The sequence below is a fragment of the Akebia trifoliata genome, chromosome 7 (assembly GCF_017979445.1).
Source record: "Akebia trifoliata isolate Shusen 1 chromosome 7, ASM1797944v1, whole genome shotgun sequence".
Taxonomy (NCBI): Eukaryota; Viridiplantae; Streptophyta; class Magnoliopsida; order Ranunculales; family Lardizabalaceae; genus Akebia; species Akebia trifoliata.
The window spans coordinates 19863339-19887221 of NC_141381.1; the positions used below are offsets into that span (position 1 = coordinate 19863339).

General features: G+C 35.4%; 1 protein-coding gene across 2 annotated transcripts in view; it reads left to right on the top strand.

Moving 5' to 3' along the window:
• SUVH4 (histone-lysine N-methyltransferase, H3 lysine-9 specific SUVH4-like protein) overlaps positions 1–23883 on the top strand; it is a 69492-nt gene that overhangs the window by 26333 nt on the left and 19276 nt on the right. The window contains exons 1-5 of one of the 2 annotated variants that reach the window (XM_086447505.1): positions 149–567; positions 1200–1309; positions 3066–3245; positions 11331–11429; positions 21895–21993. In XM_086447505.1, the coding sequence (XP_086303631.1) occupies positions 513–567; positions 1200–1309; positions 3066–3245; positions 11331–11429; positions 21895–21993 (543 nt within the window). In that variant the 5' untranslated portion in view covers positions 149–512. Of the gene's footprint in view, positions 1–148; positions 568–1199; positions 1310–3065; positions 3246–11330; positions 11430–21894; positions 21994–23883 lie in introns of those variants that run through there. The other variant, XM_086447504.1, reaches the window with a different exon arrangement.

A 23883-nucleotide genomic window follows, 5' to 3' on the forward strand; every position in this document is an offset into this window, starting at 1 on the left:
TCTTGGGTCGTGCTATATATCAAAATGTTGTCAATGTACACCACCAGGAACTTGTCTATGAAAGTACTAAATACCTGTGTGATAACCCTCATAAAGGCACTCAGGGCATTTGTTATCCCGAAGGGCACTGCTAACCATTCATATGGACCGTCCTTAGTCTTAAAGGCAGTCTTCCACTCGTCGCTCGAATGAATGCAGATCTGATTTAGCCACTCTTAATATAAATCTTTGAAAATACTGTGGCACCTGCCATCGTTTCCAGCATATCGTCAAGTATCAGTATAGGAAATCAAAATTTTTGGGTAATTTTATCAATTGCCCAGCAATCTACATGCATTGGCCATGAACCATCTATCTTAGGTGTGAGGAGTTCATGCACACTCATACTTGCCCTAGTGAATTCCTTTTCTAGAAGCTCATCAACTTGGAAAAACATTTGAATACTTTGACCTGTATACACCCTTACATTTATTTTTGTTGCCCTCAGTAAACATATTCCATGGATTTTCCAAATGGGTAAGGTACATGGGCTGCACTCATGTTGGATTCGTCGTTTCACAGATTCAGGTGTGAGTTTCTTTGTTATTTATTTATTTATTAAAAATAATGCAAGGAATTTATTGAGGAAAAATGAATAAGAAGGGTATCTAGGAGGTCAAGAAGACCTACTTTCGAAGGAAAAACAAGTGCAACTAGCAGATAATGCAACGTTGACCTTGGAACCCTTCATCTATTAATAAGAGATTTCATCTATAAACAAAAATCTTCAAAGATTAACCCTCTACATTCCCTGAAGAACGTAGGCCTCATAAAAAAAGAAGCTTTAATTTCTATGAAAATATATTGGTTTCCTACCACTTTTCCCTCAACGGTCTTGCTGTTACACTCCTAGCAAATGTTAATTGATGTTTATACTTTACGAGTTCTTCCTCTTCTTGTTGAAACATTCTGTATTGAAACTATATCATGGGATATCCCATAGTGTAATGCATCATTATTACATTGCAACAATGGGTTTTCTTACATTTTGTAAAATATATTATCAAACAAAACATTAGTTTTTCAGGGTTTCCTTAATCTAACCTTCTACTCGCTGTGTTGCATATATTATTTGAGTGACATTGTTTGGCTAGAACATATTCCACATAGGGGAAATTTGAAGGATGTTGACTCTTGAATCTTGATTCTTGTGATCGCAGGTGTTGATGTTGGTCACCGGTTCTATTCGCGGGCTGAAATGGTTGTTGTAGGTTTTCATAGTCACTGGTTGAATGGAATTGATTACATGGGATCAATCTATAAGAAGATGGTAATGTATCTCTAGATTTGACTATTTACTTGGTTTTTATTTTTTATTTTTATTCTTCTTCATTTATCTTTTTCTTCATTTGTTTTCTGGGTTGGAGAAATCATTTCCGTTGGAAGGTTTTGGAAGAGGACATAAAAATGTGCTTTCGCAAGAAACATGATTTGTTGGTCTCAGAGGACTTAATGTAATAGGTCTATTGTGAATCTACTACTTGAATTTTGGAGGTTTTTATACCAATTTATGATGGCTAGTTTTTATTTTTATTGTTATTTATTTATAAATTTGTTTAAGACATGTACTTGATAAACATTTGTTATGAAAGGCCCTTAGGTGAGTTATTTAAAAAATGTTTGTTGGTGTCAAAATCCATTATATTTGGATAATGTCGAAGATCATATTTGCTCGGTTTTTTAATGTGGCTTAGCATGCGGGTTCTATTGCGTTTGTGCCCAAGGTGGAAAGGGAAAGTTTAATTTATTTGACCTGGAAGCTGCTTTGTTGTTTCCTATGTTACCTGATTTGTGGGTTTGCTCAGTTCGAGTTCGGGTTTGCAGTTCTTCACTCAAGAATGAAGCCGGTTTGTAGGGATAGACAGAGATGAGGGCATTTGAAAATTTTAGTGATGAATAGGGTAAAAAAGAAACTAAGAGGACAGATTTTGGGAAGAAAAAAATCAAACTTTTTTTGTTTATATGTTGGGGATGAGGGTATTTAGTCATTTTTCACAAGTCTATTAATAAAGACCAATGTCAAAAGGACATGGTATCAATTTGAAATTTTAGGGGGATATTCCAAATATTATCAACATGTGGAGGGAGGTGTAGAAAAAGGCAAAATGCAGTTTTTGTTTAATTCGCAGCATTTGACTAACCGAGAGCGAAGTATACTGTGAACTGGTTTGGTTCGAACCGGCTCTTGGTTTGGTACATTACCAATGAATTGGGCAACCCTGGTCATTTTCCAATATTAAGATCTGAAGTGGTCCATACCTAACTGATGTGGGGGAGAAATATTTGTATTGGTTATACCACCCTAGTAGTGGAGCAATGGTTCAACAGCCTGGGTTTGCTCCCCTGTATTGTGAGATTGAGTCTCCTCATCCATGACTTATCCAGATATTCTCGTTTGTGGTGACTGGACGTAACCGCTGGGATTAGTCCAACTTCCAAAGTGGGTGTGGACACACTATTGTACCTTAAAAAATATGTATTTATGACATGAAAATGTAGAGTTTGGAATTTTTTTTTGAAATAAAAGTATCTCCGATTTGCCTTGCATGCAGCATGAGCTGGGTCAAAGAACTCATCCGACTTATTTTGAGTCTGCCCAATCAGTCTTGACTCAAGCATTTGACTTGTTTTTTTTCTTTCTTTAACACGGCCTCTATTTGGAACTTTGGACTATCTCATCCTTTACTTGGACTCTGGTCTGACCGTCAGATGTTCTCTTGCTCTTGTATTGCATTGCTTCATGTACAGGATTCTCCAAGTTCACTCTTTCTTGCTGTCAGATGATTTTGGACTTGAGTTCGAGTCTTAAAACAATATCCCTAGTACTTTTTGTATCTGTAAGAATTCACGAATATATTATCTGATCCTTGGGCTACCTGTCAATTATATTTTGCAGCTCAACTAGACTATTCTTTTGATCTTACATAGTTGTGATACTGTTACTATTTCTGGCTTCTAGAAGATATTAATTCTAAGTAGAGATTACTAAAAGGTAGTAAAACCTTTATTATTCTTTATATTTTCAGGAGGAGTACAAGGGTTATTATTTCCCTATTGCGGTGTCAGTTGTGTTATCAGGCATGTATGAAGATGATCATGATGAGTCAGACGATGTTGTGTATACTGGTCAAGGTGGAAATAATTTACTTGGTGATAAACGTCAAGTGAGTGACCAAGAGATGCTTCGTGGTAATTTGGCTCTCAAGGTGCGTGCTTTAGAAGTTCAGTAATTGTTTTTATTTGGTTTCAATGCACCGTTGTCATAAGATGTTCATGTTACATGTTCCTTTGATCATGGTATACTCAAAACTATCACATTGTTTATTTTGTCTGGTTAATCATGTAGCTGAATCTTTGTTTATTGGAATTAATTCAAAAAAGAATTTAAAGGAGTTTTTATTTTTTTGAGGATTTTCTAGTTCGGTGGGATGGGGTTTGTAGTATTTCAGGGCTGTAACTTTCGTCTTTTCTTGTATTTTGGTTGGTCATCTTGACCTCCCTTTCGCTCCTTTTCTTACTGGAAATATGTTATACTTATCAGAAATTTTTTTTTTAAAAAAGAAAATAAAAAGCTGCGAATGTCTAAGATTCATGACCAGTGTTTCACTAATGAAGCTATAATGATTTTTAGTCCCAGTCTATCACATCATGTATGTACTTTCCTTATATAATGCGGGACCCTTTAGTTTTTCAGAATAGAATATTCAATAGTAGAACTTAGGATTGACACACAAGTTTTCATGAATTGTAAAAAGAATAAGTGTTCTCAATGATATAAATGGTCTCTATACTTAATGTATGATGAATAGAAATTACCGCCACCACACCCCTTTTATTTTCGTTACTGTAAACCTTGCTCATTATTTTTGCTAGTATTAGGTTTGTAGAAAAATGTGAAGATCGGGAAACAACTGAATCATGAGGTTTAGAGGACCTATCTAGGAAAGGAACTAGCTAACAGCTTCCGTAAAGTCCCAAATGATCCTTGGAATATCCTTCCCTTTTTGTTCGAAGGTTGTCCAATTTCTCTTCTTTTAGTGGACCCATACATTCAAAAGGGAAGAAACCTGTAAATATTTCCATTGTGGAAGAAAAAAAAAACGTTGTTACCACCTGCAGACAGGCCTAAAAATAACCTTGGAATAATCTAGTTTATATCAAATTCATGAGAAAGAATCCCTAGACACTTCTGGTCAGAAAGAATGTGGAGAGGGGGAGAGGGGTGGTGAAGATGATTAATGGATTCACTAATTGTTATGATGGTGCTGTAGTAATTCTCCTACAGTTGACAAAGTTTTTTACAATTGGGATTCATCTAGCAAACCATTATGTGGAAAAAAAAATGACATTTGAATGGAATTTTAATCTCCAAACAATTGCTACCAGGTAATTAGATCTCTGAGTAGACTCTGACGTAGGATAGTGAGTGTATTAAAATGGATTGATCAAGCCATTTGTTGAATAAGGAGGTTCCAGCTGGTGATTATTCTGAGAAGGCATTAAGGAGTAAACAAATCACATGGTCTTGTTTTATTTACTTAAAACATGTTTAACTTCGGTGTTTGGTATGGATAAAATTCTCATTGTGGACCATCTTTTAAATAAAAACGTTTCATCACGAAAATTTCTTTATGTGCTGAGTGCAAGAAGATAATGTGAACACTTTCATTTCATGTTTCAATGTTATAGGGTAGTCTCAGTTTCATCCCTGGTTGAGGACCTTTTTGATAGCAAGGCCATGATTTTAGACAATGGGATATTGTCAAGCCCCGAAACTGACCATACGTCGACTTAGCAACATGGCTGGAGGATGCTCAACCCTGCCCCAAAACTAAAAACTTGAGCATAAACCTCATGAATATGTGGGAGAGAGATGCGCCAACAGCTATATTAACCAACCAACTACTCCAAAAGATCGATCTATCGGAGAAGGGGAGAACTATGAATATAAGAGGGTCACAGGGCTTAACTTGGCTAGGACACACCCAAGAGTGGTGGAAAACATACACTCAACGCTCTCCCTCCCCATAAGGGTGGAAAGAATTGAACCCGCGACCTATACAAACTTAATGCTCTGATACCATGTTAACCAACCAACTACTCCAAAAGACCAATCTGTTGGAGAAGGGGAGAACTTTAAATATAAGAGTGTTACAGAGTTTAACTTGGATATGATACACCCAAGAGTGGAGGAAAACATACACTCAACAAGTTAAAGCCTATCGGTCTAGATCCCACACCGGAGGCCTTCTGTGATTCCCAAAGTATGGATTGAGAGTCGAGGTAAATCAAAGGCCTTTCTACCCATGTAAATTTCAATTACTTTGCAATAAAAATAATTTACTATTCTACAAGCTAACAAGTCATAACACAAGAATTTTATCTAAGACGTAGGTTATACTAACTTATATAGATGTTCAGTGTCATAACATATCATATACCAATAACAAAATGGTCATAAGTAGAGTATAACAGAAATAAGAAACCAAGTACACGTCGCGGAGGATAATATACAAAGCCAAAATACATCTCAACAGCTAACAAAAGACCTATAGTCAGGAAAAATAGATTGTAACAACGACAGACATATGGCTCCTCAAGGCACAACCTCTATATCTGTGTCTGGCTTGTATATGGCTTTAGATCCCACTATAGCTTCTCCTCAACGTATTCCTCTACCAAGAAGGTGTTCTTGATAGGGAAACCTGGAAAAGTGGAAAAGAAAAGGGTATGAGCAACGAAGTCGTCGAATACGTAACGACTAACCCTAAGCTAGTCACCAAGGGGTGAGAAAACAACCTAGTTTCTAAGTTTTGTTTCTTTTAAATACTGTGGGTGACATGAATTTTCTTTATAAGACAATGATGCATAAATCAAGAAATATGTAATTATGCTCAAATGCGACTATTTACCATGTGCAATCTACTAATTAAAGAAAACAAGTATCTCATGATAGCTGCATATCTAAAGCATTGTAATGTTAACCAATTGATTATAGTTCACATATAGTTATATAATGACATGATAAATGTGCATGCAACATACATAATAATACATGAGGTGAGGTGTATCTATATTGGTGTCCAATGTTGCAACTGATGTCTCGATCAAAATCGACCTTTCCAGTCGTGCAAATTTCTACCTTGGATCGGCGTAGAACGTTATCGGGGTCCCATTAATTCATCGATGAGGGATCCTAACATCGTTGGTTTTCTAACGCGGGCCGAATGTCGTCACTTGTTCTGATTTTCCTGTTTGGAGTGGTAATCGTTTACTCCCATGGATAACATGGGGTAGTTTGCAATATGCTATTTTTCTCAGCCCAGGTTGCCGTTTTACAATAGGGTCAACGACCCAACTAAACCTAATGGTAGTCAACCCTTCGACGACTATAGTTTAGGATGGATTCATGTCTAAGCCAGGTGTGAACCTCGCGTCTAATGCCTATTTGGGGTGCATGCAATCTCAAATCTCTCTAGCTCTTAATGTCAATCTCTTTACAACCAAAATCAAGGTTTATCGAAAAAAGATATAACTGATACTTCTCAGATTTCATTGGAAGTGACTGTCTCCAAGGCACCCATACCACTAAGGAGCTCGTTAAACCCCCCAACGTCTTGGGTAATTCCTCGTTTTCGGAAGAGCAAAGGGATTACCAGGAAGGTAGTTTAATGGCCCTTTCCGACTCACCAATTATACGAAAATAATAAAAGTTAAATTATTGGTATTTGGTATAGTAATTGGTTTAAGGTTGCTCAATTAAAAGAAAACGAAAAACACGTAAACATTACAACTCGTTCCATAGATACCCAAAAATCTTTCATGAATTCCAAAATTGTGTTTCATCTCGAAGTAGACATTGAATAACCTATCTATAACCATAGACACGGTATTGTCCATATCCAAGATTGATCACCTACCATATCACTCCTAAACTACACCACCGGATATCCATCACAAAAGTCATCCATACATACTTAGTAAATGCATTATTTATATCATAAATAACTTTGAAAATAGAAGAGGTTTCTTTTTTTGTAAGACAGAATTATTTCATAAGAAAATTGTATATATTTGTTACTAATCATAATATCTCATAGTAAATATAAGTGGCTTTTTAGTTATAAAACAAAAAACTTATCATGGATGAGATGAGATGGTTCTATGTAATAAAACAGTGTTGCAAAACAGAAACTTTTTTGATAAAAATGAGGCATTTGTATGATGTTAAATTGAAAATTTTGAGAGATTTCTAGGTTATAAAACATACATATGTAATGGTAAAAAAGATGTATTTTCATAAGGTAAAGCATCAACATTTCATGGTAAAAATGAGATATTTCTTTGTTATAAAAACAGAAATATTTCTTGGCAATTATCAAAAGTGTTTAGTTTGTTTTATATCGATGTTCTTTCGTAGACTGGTTATGATCCTAGTGCCTAATAACATAGTAAAAACAGTCCATAATTCAAAGTATATAGATTAAGACTAAAACATTCTTCACTCATGATCTATATCAATTAGATCATGCATAATTAAGCCAGGAAAATTATTCAAAAGTATGGTAAATGAATTATGGGACGCCTATCATTCCATCCTATATTAAAGAAATTGAATGAAGTAGATTTTGAAAGTGAATTAGTTTTAAAAATCAGCAATGCAAGTATTAGAAAATATGCCGGGTGGCCTATCTAGGATGAGAAGGTACATATCTTCTTGAATTAGAAACATAACTAGCAAAAGCCCCATTCTTCGGCCTCTGTTCTGTGCTCCGATTTCGCTACCTTGAGTTCTTTTTGGGCTGAAATATATACCAAACTCTATTAAATATAAATGACTATGATTTATAGTAGAGTATGTTTGACTATATCTTTCTTTAAACTTACCTAAGGCTTGAGTGGATGTCTTCAAATGTGTTTCAGGGGAGATTAATATAATGAGTTGAAGTTAGAATTTCTTAGTGTTAGGAGAACCTAATGAACAATGTTGTGTAGAAATTATAAGACTAAGGATTAATTAAGAGAAGGTTGAACCAAGAAAAGAGTATGTAGTTGTGTGGAACTACTCACCTTGATGACCATTGAAGGGGATTTCTTTTCAAGATTCCAATTTAGTGGGTATAAAGAGTAGCCTTTTCTTAAAAAGGTTGATGAATTTTTCTTCAAGAACCTTTGAGCATTTTTTAGTGGAGTTGGGGAGTAGTTTTAGTTGAATACATATCCAATGGAGTTGGGCTAAGGAGATTTGGGGAGGTAATTTAGGTGATGAGAGGTTTCTAGAGATGCATGTGATGAAGGAGAATGGATGGGAGTGTAAGAACTTGGATTTTATTTACTGAGGTGAAATATGTGTTGAGTTGGCAACATAAAGTCACATGGACTAAATATAGTGGTCAAGTTGTCAGAAATATTTGTGTAGGATGACTTGGATTGAGCTTAATTTTAACTATAGGTGAGGGTAAATTACCTAGGGTTAGGTTGGTTAATAAGGATCGACTAAACCTTCTCCCTAGTTAATGGGTGGTAGGGGTTAGTTTGAGTTTAAAAGTAATTATAGTCAATTTAAGGTCTACTAAGGGTAGTGCATTAGAGTTAATTAGACACTTGTCTCTTAGATAGTGACATGGTGTCTTTGAGTGAAAATCTGAAGTGGCAACTATGATGAGGTGGATAGCAATTGGAGGGTCAAATTTCAGGTGAGTGTAATTGGATGCTTTGTAGGTGAGGTATACACCTGGCAACTAAGTCCTACATGCAAGACCATATGCAATAATGTGCAAAAATGATGTTACTGATGTGAGCAATTAGGTTGAGGTGATTAAGGACAATTTTTTTTATTGTATGCTACATGTAGTAACATACAAAGTTAACCCCAATGGGCGAAATTTTGGATTGTTATTCCCACCTCATTTTGAGTCAAATTTTGACGATCTAATAGTCAATTCTCATACATTCGATTAGATCCACGCAATGGTGTGGTTCGATCTCATCGATGATGCTCCAATTAAGGGTCGATCTTTCAAGTAGTTATGAGAATCTCGAGGTAGTGCCTCGGTGATCTAATAGTCTATCTAGCTTAATTTATCTATTACTATCCATTGGCAATATCTGATCAGATCTTATCTTTTATTTTTAGTTTTATTTTGAACATATCTTGAAGAATTTTTTAAAAGCAAAATTATGATTAGATAATCATTTATTTTGAAACTAATTACTATGTAACCACTAAATTAAAATGACATAACTAAATTACAAACTCTTTCTTCAATCGCCTTGATAGATGGGTCTCGACATGTGATTCAAGAAAATTCTTGATAACTAAATAAAATATTCGAAAGTGTGCCAACTTATTTATACGAGTGTAGTTTGGGGTTATCATAGATACTAATAAGGCTTAAAATGGGACAGATTTTATTCGAAATCAGAGTGATTTGAATCTGAATTTAGCGGATTTGGTTCCTTCAAGAATATCCAAATTTATATACGGTTCGGATATGGGTTGATGTGCCTTGACCTGAGTCGTAACTTGATACAAATAACCGTCGAGATCCAAATGATATATTACTTTGCAAGTTTTATTGTTATATATTTCAAGTTATCTAATATCAACCAACAACAGTTGGGTGTAACGATCCAGGGCTCTATTCAAAATGGAGACGTTTCGAGTTCAAGTCATCATTTGGCCACATTTTTGTAATTTTATTTACTATAATTTTGAATGGTTTGACATTATCCATCTTGACCGACTCGAAGCAATGAATTCGGTCCACCGATCGGATCTTGATATGGATTTATTGAAAGTAAAATTGTTCGGATGTGGTTTTAGCTATTACGATCCGAGTCGGATTCGGATACACAAATTAGATATGGATATAGACATACGCATATCTATATTGAACCCGACCCATTTTAAGCCCTAGATACCAACTAAAAATAGGCATCAAATCCTCTCTTGGGCCCAATGTCCATGTGGAGACATGTGTTAAATTCTTATGGCTACAAATCTTAACATATTCACACACACATATACACATACACGGAAGTTTGCCTGTGTTTATCGGCATGGATTTCCTCTTTGAAGTTAAGGGGGTAGAAGAGGAAAAATAATAAAGTTGGAGGGTATTATTTGAAAATGGGGGAGAAGAGGAAAGGCATTAAGGTTGGAGGTATATTGGAAAAATTGGGAGAAGTGGAAAGACAATAAGTTGAAGCTTATTATTGGAAAATGGGGAGGATGAGGAATGACAATATAAAAAGTTGAAGGTGTTTCCTTGGAAATGAGGGTTGAAGAGGGAAGGCAATAAATTTGGTGGGGGTATTCTTGGGAAGGGTGATAAAGAATGGCAATAAGTTGAAAGTTGTCCTATAGATGCATAATGAGATGAAATTCCGACCATTCGTTGTAGGGGAGTAAAGATTGAGACCCGAGGGTGTGGGGCGACGATCCTGCCTTTTTATATAGATATATGAAGGTAAATATAAGGTCGATTCTTTGTTGTACTTGTTTGTTCACTCATGAAAGTTATTGCTTTTATGATTTCCATCAATAGAAGGATCTAGATCGATGGGGTTGCATATAAGCAAGCTGATAGTGATGATCTATAGTGAATTATCAATTCATGATATATTGATGTAAGTTCAAGAAACACTCGTCATCATCATTTACAGTTTAACCCAGCTACTTGGAGTTGTCAACTTGAATCCAATGTCACTGATAAAATCTTTTTGATGATGTGTGTCTTCATATCTTGATTGCTACCTCAACCCACTTTATTTTGGCCTTTGCTCACTCTTTTATAGCTCTATACTTGACCTAAACACTTCTTAGTAGTGTTGTCGTCGGTCTCCATCGAAGATTTTCAAATATTTTCATTCTATTTTCCTTCATTTTATTTTGTTTCCTTTTGTTTTATGTGGAAGCTGGTTAACCAGTAAGTAGATACTTGTATGTTACTCATCCAACATGTCAAACAGATTCTATAGATTCTTAGATTCTCTTCTAGAGTTGAGATTGTGAGGATGACATTTTGTGCACCAGGATCTCTGAACTAGCTTCTCCTATAAATGGGACTTCACTGGTCATGAATGTGTTGGTTATAAACACATTTTTTGCCCATATTTATGTGATCTATATGGCACTGTGCAACAAAATACTCACTTTTGCATAGAATATTGATCATGAATGAGTAAATTTTATTATTGGCGTTGATATTAAATGAACATTGCTTGTATACGACTACACCTTTAATCATTTTCTGTTGCTTTTAGTAATTCTTCTTGTCTGATTGCAGCATAGCTCAGAGCAATCTGTACCTGTGAGAGTGATTCGTGGTCATGGATCCTCAAGTAGTTATTGCGGGAGGGTTTACACTTATGATGGCTTGTATAAAGTGGGTACCTACAACTTGTTCTTTTATTATATTTATTGTGTTTTTAGAGGAATTGAATTCATATAGGTGTATATAAGGGGGGGACTGGATGTTCCCAGAGGAGTTTTCAGGTGCTGTAAGAGGCCCAGATTCTTTTGTTCCAAAAAAATTATGCAAATGTCACCTTCGTCATTTGTTGCTGTAATATTTACCACTCTTTCATGCAAAAATCTCTGTTCCACAAATCAATCATCCAGAAAATTGTTAAAAGTTTAAAAAGTGAATTTTGGAAACTTGAACAAATCCTCAAGTCAAAAAATATTGAAGCTTGTTGAACAATTTTATTCTCATATTGATTGCTGCTGTCTTTCAAATTTAGTGCCCTTTTGTATGAAATTGTTCACACCCTTTTTAATTTTATGTTTGTAAGATGGGTAGACCAAATCATTATATGAACTTTTTGATGTGATTATTTCATTATCTTCTATAGATTTGTTTATGTTTTGCATGATTGCAGTTTCATTCTTCTTGTTAGAGTTCTATTAATTGAATGAAAGACATGTGTAGGTGAGAGACACATATAAAAGTGAGAGACACCACTACCCATAACATGTATAGACATGTGTATGTGGATCCACATGTCTTTCATACAATTAATAGAAACACTTCTCTTATCACTCATGCATGTCTTTAGGATATCCTGTAGGGTTACTTTGGTCCTACATCTAGATGTGTAAAAAAAGGATGACTTTTTGAGGGGAAGGATTTATTCATCATGTAGATTTCACAAAGGGCGTGTTTGGAAATGGGAGTTGGAGTTAAAACTCCCACCTTAAAATTCTAATTGGTTGTTTGGTTCATCAATTCCATGGAGTTATAACTCCAAGGTCCTCATCTTCCACCTATGCGGGGTGGGATTTACAACTCTTGGCAAAAATCTTTAATCCCAAAAATCAAGTTGACTTACTTGAGTCATCTAGTATATAAATTAGGGTTGTCAAAGGACCAGACTTTAAATGGGCCGAACTTTTTTAGGCTAAAAAATAAAGTACTAACCCTACACCTAAATATGGGGTCGGGCCTAATAAATAAAACCTGACTTTAATCCCGGTATACTTCAACCAACATTCGGGCCATTTATGGGCTAGGCAAAACCCCTTTTCAAAGATACTACAAAGGTAATAGGATCATTATTAATTTATAATAAGACTATTATGTTGTGGTCCAAATCGGGCCACCCATCGGGCCCACATTCAAAACCCAAACCTGACCCTATTATTGAACGAGCTTAGATTGGCCAAGCCCGATAGTTAAATGGACTTAATAACTAAACCCAAACTCGGTCCATAGCGGGCTAGACTAGATTGGGGCTGAAGCCCGACCCATTGAGAGCACTAATATAATCATTCAACTTACTTTACATTATTTTTGATCTAGATTCCTATTTAAATAATAATAATTTTTTATAAAAATAAGGCGATTGGAATAGGTAATAAAATGGGTTGGATTTTATTTGAAATTCGAGTGATCCGAATTTAGCGGGTTTGGACCCTTGGAGTAGATCTGAAGAAAATATGGGTTGATGTCGCTTAAGACGAGTCGCTTCCGGATGAGATACGGATCCATTCCTATATCCGCCTTGATCTGAATGATATATTGCTTTGAAAAAGGATGGCTACTGAACTCCTAAATTTAAAATTAAAATTTAACGGTGGAAAATAACTTTTTATAAGTTTGTTTTCTTCAAAATTTATAGAATTTCGTCCTTTACATGCATGTGGCATCAAATCATGTTTTTGGATGCTATGAGGTGATCTCAACAACTTTTAGAAAGATTGAAAATCTTACTAAGTTTTTAAGGTTAAACTTACTGTAAATCTTAACATACCGTTTCATCCCAAAAATCGAATTGACTCCCTCAGTCATTTTGTATATTTATCGTTTATCTCATTTTCATTACTTATTAAATGAATTTTATATTTAAATAATTATAATTTATAATGAAATAAAGTGATAAGAAAATTTTTAATCACAAAATCACATTTATTTAATATAATAAATATTTAATAATTAAAGTTAGTTAGTTGTACAAAAATACATTAAACCAAATTGACTCGGTTGAGTCATGGTCGATATTAGCAAAATACATGGGTTGAAGTCTTTTTTACCACTCCTAGTTTGAATTCTTAGATAAACCAAACATTAGAGTTTATTTGAAGAGTTATAACTAACTCCACCGATATTAACTCCAACCAACTCCAACTTCGATTAACTTCCGCATCCAAACACACCCGAAAGTCGGTCCTTTCGATTTGAGGTGATCAATTGTAAGGAATTTATTTAAAGCAGTGACGCAAATAATGATAAAGTCTTTAGAAGGGACCTTAGGGGACTAGATATTAGAGGTTGAGATAGTAGATTTGGGTCTTTCCTTTAGAAGGTCGAAAAATGACTTAATCGAAAAAATGCCATTCTTATTTCATTCTCGAATCCTTTGTGATTTTTTTTTTTGATAAGTAGGTCAATTGTATTAAAAGGTTTAGTTGAGGTTACTGGCCAAGTTACATCAAAAGCATACAATTAGAAATATTAGTAACTAACAAAAAAAAAATGAAAAACATAGCACTAGTTATCACACATAGCATCCCACCTGAATATGAAATCATCAAAGAACCCCTTTTTAAAATTCACCTCCTTTTTGCTCCAAAAAAACATGAGTCCAAGCACTTCCATGATAATATCTTAAAACCCCGTCACCATGGGACAATGACGCAACATGTGTTATTGGTATGTATAGGACGTGTGGGGGAAAATTGGTCGTTTCCAGTTCCACACGTCCCATTTAGTGTAGTCCTAATTCTCTTATATAAATATAAGAGAGGAGGTTCATAGAATATGTTTTTCTATTGAGTCTTTCTAAGGGTTTCTCTAAATCTCTCTTTCTCTTCTAAACAATAACATTGTATCAGAGCAAGGTTTAGATCTTGAAGTTTGAGAACTTACTCTTCTCGTCCTATTTCATTTTCATCTTCTTCGATCTACTTGGTATTAAAATCTTAGGCTTCTGATTACAACATAGGGTTTTAATCTTCTAGTTGGTGAATACTCACAGTATATGAATATGTTTGAAGTTGGTGTTTTGTAGTTTGGTGGTGCAAGTTGTGGTTTGGTGGTGTGTTTTTTCCTAGGAGATTCAAATCTACTTTCCGAAAAAAAAGGGGGACTTTAGTTATTTGTGATTTGATCTGTAATTACATAGACCATATTCGATTAGATCTTGTTATTATGATCTTGTTTGTGAATTAGATCTACTATATATAAAAAAACAGATCTGATTGGTATTTCAGATCTAGTTTATTTGGGGCGATCTATTTACTGTAGAGTGATTTCTGATGGAGATGAAGTCCAATGTTCTATCTCTTCCTGAGTTCTATAATATTTAGATGACCTTGATCAAATTAAATAGAGATAATTTTATTCCTTGATCGAAATCTATTGAGGTGTTCTTTACTGCCAAGGGAAAGTTGAAGTATCTGAACAATGATCCTCCTAAGACTGACAATTTTCACTACTCTGAGTGGGTTCAAGAAAATGCTCAGATTATGACGTGGTTGTGGATTGTATGGATTCCACAATTGGTGTCAACTTAATGTTCCTATCTTCTGCCAAGTAGATTTGGATTCAGGTTGGCAAGATGTATTCTGGAACGAATAATATTTCTCGGATTTATCAATTGGCTGAAGAATTCTTTTTTGTTTAGCAAGGTGACCAAAGTTTACCAGTATATTACTCACTTTCAAAATATACGGAATGAGCTCAGTATATATCAACCCCTTATTATTGATTTGGCTGTATTACGTCGACAGTGGGAAGAGATGGATGTTGTTCGTTTTCTTTCCGGTTTGAAATCTGAGTATAATTCTGTTAAATCTCAGATTTTAACTAGCAAAGAGTTGCTTTCACTTATTAAAGTTTTTACTCGCCTTCAGAGAGTTTTTGTTGGTGGTTCTGATGTTACATCATTGGTGGCTGAATTTAACTGATCAACATTGATTGTTTTGGAAGTACAGATTATTATCATGGTTGTAGTATTGGCCGTGGTGGTGGTCGTGGGTATCTTGGTAATCGTGGTGGAGGCTGTGGAGGGAGTCGTGATTCTAGTGAGGGTCGTGGGGCACCTAGGAAGTGTACCCATTGTGCACTTGATGGTCACTCAATGGATTTTTGTTGGGATTTACATGGTCAGCCCACAAATTGGGCCAACCAGGTTATTTCTAGTGACATTAATGGTGACGATTTTGTTGATTCTCCTCATCAGGTATCTTCCCATGTAGATATGGATACTATCTCTTGTAATGAGTATTCCAAGTTATTTTATTCTCCTCAGCCTGGTTTCTTGTCCTCCAACACTGTGACTTTTGCTCACTTAGGTATTTTTTTTTGTTTTGCTTCATCTTCATTCCCTTGAGTCATTGACTCAGGGCATCAGATCACATGATTGGGTCGTCAGGTGTGTTTTCATCCTTTCAACATTTTTCTTCTGCATCTTAGTTTGTCACTCTTGCTGATGGTACCACTTCTAGGGTTTTTGAGTTATTTCTATTGTTAAATTGTTTCATATTGAAATTCAAACTCAGTTTGGTGTAAATCAAGTTGTTTCATAGTGATAATGTTAAAGAATATAATTCTGGATCTTTGAATGACTATCTTTCATCTTTCTGTATTATTCATTAAACTTCTTGTACACGTATTCCTCAACAAAATAGTGTTACTGAACGTAAAAATCAATACCTTTTTTAAGTTGCACATTCTCCGATGTTTCAAATGCAAGTTACCAAACCTTACTGGGGGGATGCGATTATTACAACATGTTATTTGTTTAATTGTATGCCTATATCTGTTCTTGATGGTCAGTTTCCTCATTCTGTTATATTTCTTTTGAGTCCTTTATTTTTCTTACATCCACGGACCTTTGGTTGTGTTTCGTTTGTTCATCAGTCGTCTCCTGGTTTTGATAACTTTGATCTACGTTCGGTTAAGTGTGTTTCTAGGTTACTCTCGTACCCAGAAAAGTTATCGTTATGATCCGTCAGCCTGTTGTGTTTATGTCAATGCAGATGTTACATTTTTCAATTCTGTATCATATTTTACTGATCTAGTACCGTATGATGATGTTTTGTTTGCTCTTCCTCTTCCTGTGGCTTATTTATCTCCCACTGTTCCATTTCCACTCATTTATATTTGCAGAAAGCAACTGACAATTTCAGATCCCCATCCTCCTCCAGATGTAGGCATCTTACCATTGTCTCCACAGTCTGTAGATCAAGTATCTAGTACTTCTGATTTTGATCTTTCTATTGCACAAAGGAAAGGCACTATCATTGTACTAAGCACCCCATTTCTAAGTTTGTTTCTTTATGTCATTTGTGTGCTTCGTATCATGGTTTCGTTTATGCTCTTTCTTTAATGTTTATTCCTAGTAGTGCACATGATGTTTTGTCTAATTCAGGTTGGAGACAGGCTTTGGAGGTTGAGATGGATGCTCTTCATCACGATAGTACTTGGGAGTTTGTGACCTTACCTGCTGGTATGCGCACTGTTGGTTGTCATTGGGTGTATGTGGTGAAGTATTTGCTTGATGGGTTTGTTAAGCAGTTGAAGGCCAGCCTTGTGGCCATAGGCTATACTTAGATTTTTGGTGTGGACTACTCAGAAACTTTTTCTCCTGTGGCAAAAATGACTTCTGTTCGTTTGCCATCTCCCTTGCTGCCCACTTTCAATGGCTCTTATCTCAATTAGATGTTAATAATGCATTTTTGAATGGTGATTTGGAGGAGGACATGCGCATGAAGCAACCTCCTAGTTTTATTTTTCAGGGGGAGTCTGACATGGTGTGTAAGTTGAAAAATGCCATTTATAGCCTAAAAGTGTCTTCTCGAGTTTGGTTTGGGAGATTCAGTGAGGTAGTAGTTCAATTTGGGTTGAAACAATGTCAGTCAGATCACTTTGTGTTTGTTTGCTTCAGTTTTTCAAGGACTTTCATTATGGTAGTTTACGTTGATATAGTCATCACAGGTAATGGCACTAATGGAATAGAGGAGTTGAAAGCCTTTCTTCAAATACAATTTCAGACAAAAGATCTTGGTAAGTTGTCTTATTTCTTAGGGATAGAAGTTGCGAGATCCAAGAAAGGTATTAGTATGTTCTTGATTTGCTTGATGAGACAGGTATGTTGGGAAGTAAACGTATGGACTCTCTGATGGACCCTAATTCAAAGTTGATAGTAAACAGTCGAAAGTTGTTTGATGATCCAGGAAAATAGAGAAGACTAGTTGGTAAACTCAATCATTTGATTATCACTCGTCCATATATTTCTTTTGCAGTAAGTTTAGTGAGTCAGTTCATGGAAATACCAAGGGTTCTACACTGGGTAGTTGTTGTTTGGATTTTTTGATTTTTTAAACGATTTCCAGGATATAGTTTGTGGTATAAGTCCAAAGATCATTCGGATTTAGAGGGGTATTGTGATCTTGATTGGGTAGGTTCAGAATCTGGGTATTGCATTTTCTTGGGAGGAATGACTCTATGACATGTGAACTGACATGGGTTAAGAATTTTCTCGGAGAATTGGGTGTGAAGATATCCTATTCGATTATGTTGTGCTAATCAAGTTGCAATTCATATTGCTTCCAATCCAGTGTTTCATGAGCGAACAAAGCATATTCAGACAAATTGTCACTTTATCAGAGACAAGATTTTATGTGGGGAAATTAGTACACCGTTCGTGAAGTCTGAAGATCAGTTGGTAGATATGTTCACTAAGGCATTTAACAGTAGTCTCCTCAGTCTTATTTGTTCCAAGCTAGATTTACTTGATATTTATGCTTCAGCTTGAGGGGGACTGTTATTTTTTTTTTCTTTAGTTTCTTTTATTTAGTAGTTTATTTTTTTTTGTAGTTTCTTTAGTTTATTTCCTTTAATTTTTTGTTCCAAGTGGACTTTCCAACTTGAAGGGGAATGGTATTGGTATGTATAGGATGTTTGGGGGCAAAGTGGTCTTTTTTAGTTCCACATGTCCCACTTAATGTAGTCCAAATTCTCTTATATAAATATAAGAGAGGAAGCTCAAATAATATGTTTTTCTATTGACTCTCTCTCAAGATTTCTCCTCTAAATCTCTCTTTCTCTTCTAAACAATAACAATATGAAAATCGATTCCTTATTTTTTAAACACATGAAACAAACATTTGGATCCTCAAATCCCCTAATCATAAGATTATAAAAAAGATATAATTTTACTTGAAGACGCCAACCATTTGTGACCTCAAATGGGACCTGAAGAAATGAACTCCTTGGTGTGAAATTGACTTGCGAAATGTACGTACCGAAAACGTTCTATCCTTCGTACAATTCCAAACCCTTTTATCATGCTCCGATCAACTATGATAACTCTTGAATTTGCCAATCATTAAAATTCTTTCTAAAACTCAAATCCCAAAGACGTTCGTTAGTAGAATTGCTTAGATATTTGGCAATCGCTTTTTTCCTTTTTTAAAGACAACGTATAAAGCATTGGCAATTGAGTCTAGACAGGTGAGTTTCCACAACAACTATCATCCCATAAACGAATTTTCTCTCTATTTCCCCATCTAAAGGCCACCAATTCTTTGAATTTTGGATACACACTCATAATACCCCTCCATAAACTACACCCTGAAGGAGGTTTCACTTCCTTACTATCCCACACATGCAATTTCTCCTTTTTTTTCCTATAATAACCTTCCTCCACAAGCTCAACCTTTCCTCTTCAAATCTCTAAAGCCATTTACCTAGTAATGCCACATTTGTTATTTTCGAACCTTATATCCCTAAACCCCCCTTCTTTTTCGACGAACATATCGTCTTCCATCTCACCAAGTAAAACTTTCTTTTTTCCATCCAAGTCATTCCACAAAAAATCCCAAATCAACCTCTCCAATCGAACCTCCACACTCTTAGAAAGTAAGAATTAAGGATAATTTGTATACCGGTATTGTGTATAAAGTACTTTTTATTAAAGTTAATTTACCCCCTTTTGAAAGATACCTAGCTTTCCATGAATTCATTCTCTTTCCTACATTCTCCACTATAGGCTCCCACACTTATTTATTTTTAGAGTCCGCTCCCATAGGCAACCCTAAATACACCTACGGAAATAATCCTTGAGAACACCCAAACTTAGGAATGCTAAAATACTCCTAAAATACCAAGCAGTCCAGAATTTTTTTTCTAGGCCCATTCCTAGCTTCAAGAATGTTATTTATCCTTATTTCCAAGGCATAGTCAGGATCGTCATCCCCACATTCGTTTTGATTGGTATGTCCTCCAGTTATGGTGTGACTGGGCTATGATAGATGATGAAACGTTTTCTGTATCTCTGGGGCGTGTGATCAATTGATTGTTATGCCCTCTAGTTATGGTATATGTTCTGGTCCTGATAAGGTTTGGATACTAATGGGGCTTTTTTCCTTTGTCTCCGAGGAAAGCTATGTTCATGTATCCCCATAACTAACTTTGTCATCTATCCTTGATATCCCAGGATTTACTATTAATCTCTTAACTCAATAGTCTGATTTAAGTGTTGAAGTGTGCTGTTATCAATAGATTTAGGTATTTTAGGGTCAAGGTTTTAGTGGAGAAAGGAAGAAAGAGATGAAAAGAGTGATTTTATTATTCTCTCTCACTCGTATATGTATATATAGGGAAGCGTTTGGAGGCCCTAAAGAGAGCCAAACATTGTGTGAAACATTTTTCAAAATAGGGGTTGCAAGTTTCAGAATTGGCTGATTTTTTGTGAAGTTGATCTCTATGGTGAAGGGATCATCCTCATGAAAAATCAGTTCATTTCGAATCGTGGACCATCCGTTTTTTGTAAACCACTTTTGATGGGGTTAGAAGTTTCAAAACGGGCTGATTTTTTGTGAGGATGATTTCTAACCCTTATATTGAAAAAATGTTTGGTTCTCTTTAGGGCCTCTAAACGCCACCTATATATATATATATTAATAACATAAGTTTCTATCTACCTCAATGTGTTTGGTTCTATCATGTTGAACTGGGATATGATCAATACTAATGGCTGTCTTATTGTCACAAGACAAACTCATCGGCCCATGAGTTTGAAGGTTCAATTCGGTTAAGAGGATTTGAAGCCATGGAAGCTCGCACACCCCATGAGCTAGAGACCTAAACTCAACTTTTGTAGGGGATCTTGCAACCATTGTCTGTTTCTTACTTCTCCAAAAAATAAGATTACCTCTCACAAATGCGCAATACACAGTGGTGGAACGACGATCTAACACAAACCTGCCCAATCAACATCTGCTTTTAAGTATCTTAGGATTCTATAAGCAACATCTAAATGAGTTGCATTCAGTGCCTGCATAAAATGGCTTATCACACTAACTGCATAAGAAATATCTGGACAGGGTAGTGTGAGTTAGATGAGCCGAGCCACAAGTCTCTGATATCTCTTCACACCTTTGTAGGGCTCCCATGAGACTCACGAAGCCCTGTTTTGTCTTAATGGGAGTATCACAAGGCTTGCAACCCATCATTTATGTCTCCAGAAGGAGATCCCTAACTTATTTCCGTTGCGAGATGAAAAGACCCTTCTTTGATTTATCTTAAACTCCTTTGCTAATTAAGAGAGAGAGAGAGAGAGAGAGAGAGAGAGAGAGAGAGAGAGAGAGAGAGAGAGAGAGAAAGATTTAATACCTATATATGAGATTTACCTGACAGACCTATATGTGACAACTCCAAGGGAACCCTGCTTTATGGCTTTTGCATTATTGTTGTTACTTGTGTTTGCCATTGATTCCACTATATTGGCTTCACTTGGGAAATAAGTTTTTTTTTTTTTTTTTTTGCCAACAATATCAAGGTTGAACTGTTTAACTTAGTACACTTCCCCAGATTTCTTTTTGGGTGGTAATGCAGTATAGTCTTTAGGTGATCACTACACCAAAAAACTTCCTTTTTCCAATGGTTCATCAAAGTCATCCATATTCCAACATTTGTAGTTTTTTTAATAGTTCTTTTGTGTAAAGACTGATATTGACTCCTTTTAATGTGTGGTTTTATTTATGTGCTTGAAAAGCTTGTTATACACTAATTGAGTGTTCTCTGGTACTTGAAACATTTGCGTTTGTTATTGTGCTCTTTTTTTAGATTATTCAACTTAAAACATCCCAGAGAATTTGAGTGTTTGGTTGTATAGTTTCGTAATGTCATATGAGATTATACTTCTGATGTTTTTGAAATCTCGTTGCAACAACTCCTTTTATTATTCTTTCATTTCTTTTGAGTGGGATTCTGGGCGGAAAATGTTTTGTTATATGCTATTAGTTTTTCTTTGATTTACCTTCTATTATCAATGAATCTTTGTTCCATGTGCAATTCTTATTAATTATGATACAAATTGCTATTTGCATTCACATATTCTCAGGTTGTTGATCATTGGGCTGAGAAAGGTGCTTCTGGATTTACAGTTTTTAAATTTAAGCTGAGGCGTCTTGAAGGACAACCCACATTGACCACCAATCAGGTTTCATACGTTTCTCTGAGACTTATTAATTTCAAGGATGTCAAATATTTTTGCTGTCAGTCGTATTGCAATGATGTGGTGCTTTCTTGTTCTTTTTTACCATGCATTCACTTTTCAGGATGTAACCTAGCACATGGTAGTGTCACCCTTTGGAATATTTATAAAAAATGGTTACTAAAACATGACAAATGTTGTCCTTCGTATGCTACTTTATTTAGTTGTTAGTGTTCCTTTCTGTATCTATGTATATGCACATACTTTTATAGATGTAAAATTTATTAATTGTAAAACAAGGGAATGTTTTTTTGTCAAGTAATAAGAAGGGGAATTTTAGGTTTATTCTCCTATGAGATTGGTGAAATTAACAACCTCCTTTGTGCCCGTGTACATGCTAATATAGGCACATCCGGGTTTGAAAAAAAAAATTCTATATCTAAATTTGAATCCAAAATCTGAGGGTTATTTTGAAACAACTCCCAAATTTAAAATTTATTTGCTTGATAGAAAAATTGGATTCAATACTAATTGCATGAAAAATCAAAATCAATGGAAAAATGGTAATGAAAAATTACTAAGATGGAAAATATGAATCCATTGTTTGATGTTATTTTGGAAAAATAAGAGGGAAAAAAAAGAGAAGAAGAGGAGGAAGAAGAACAGATGAGGAGGAAGAGGAGAGGATGTGGTTGTGGTGGTGGAGACGGTGGTGAGGTAGGAAGAAGAAGATTAGGAAGAAGAGGGGAGTATGTGGTGGCGGTGGTTGCGGAGTTGAGGGAAGAAGAGGAAAAGAAGAGAGAGAGAAAAAGAAGGTGGTCGACGGAGACAACGGTGGCAATGGTGGGGTTGAGTGTGATGGTGGCAATGGTGGTAGTGGTGGAGAAGAAGAAGAGATAAGTTTTTTGTGGATTTAATTTGGGGATGAAAAATAGAGATGAATTTCAGTTTCCCACCTACATTTAAAAGTCCTTTAAAAGCTAGATTTCACTTTCCCACCCATATGGGTGGGAAAGTGAAATCCAGCTTTTGGTGGACTTTTGAATGTGGGTGGAAAATGACTTTCAATTGTAAAATGCAATCAAACACATGAAAAATGTCATTTTCCATGGAAATTGATTTTCCACCTTATTTCCATGTGCAATCAAACATACCCTAAATTAATCTTTATGTAATCTTACCCAAAAATTTCAAGATCTCTCTTGAACCATTATCGCATCTAAATGCCCTCATCGTCAACCTGATTTTTTTTTTTTATAATCAGAATCAATCATCTTCAACCTTCAAAACTCAAAATATGGATATTAGTATTTTTTTTTCCCAATGGGCTGAAAAGGACTTTTGTTCAAGGGTCACGATCGAGGTTGAAAATAGTGAAACTTGAGTAAGTTAAAAGGTCTGAGATGTGTTTTTTTACGAGAGTTGACGGTGAAAATGAAGGAGGTTGAATAGGTTAAAATAGGGTTTTAGTGATTTTCTTCCAATGTGTCAAGGTGATGTTGAAAATGTTATACGTTGAACATGTCAAAGGAAAAGGATTAGGAACCTGAATATGACAGGTTTCTATGAGAAAATCCAGGGTTTTATGGTTCCAGATGAGAGAGAGAGAGAGAGAGAGAGAGAGAGAGAGAGAGAGTTACGTGGAAGGTCATCAGAGATGTTGTATGCCTGAGACGAAGGTGACGTGCAAGCCCTAGGTCAAGATATAATTACAGAAAAAATAAATCAGAATTTTTTTCAGAACATTCTTTCTTTACCTTTATTATGTATAATAAACGTAATTATACTGTATCAACATCCAAACCCTCAGCCAAAATATATTTTAATATTACAATAATATCCAAATTTAAATTTCGGATTCTATCCAAAATTTCGAATACCTATTCTAATCATATT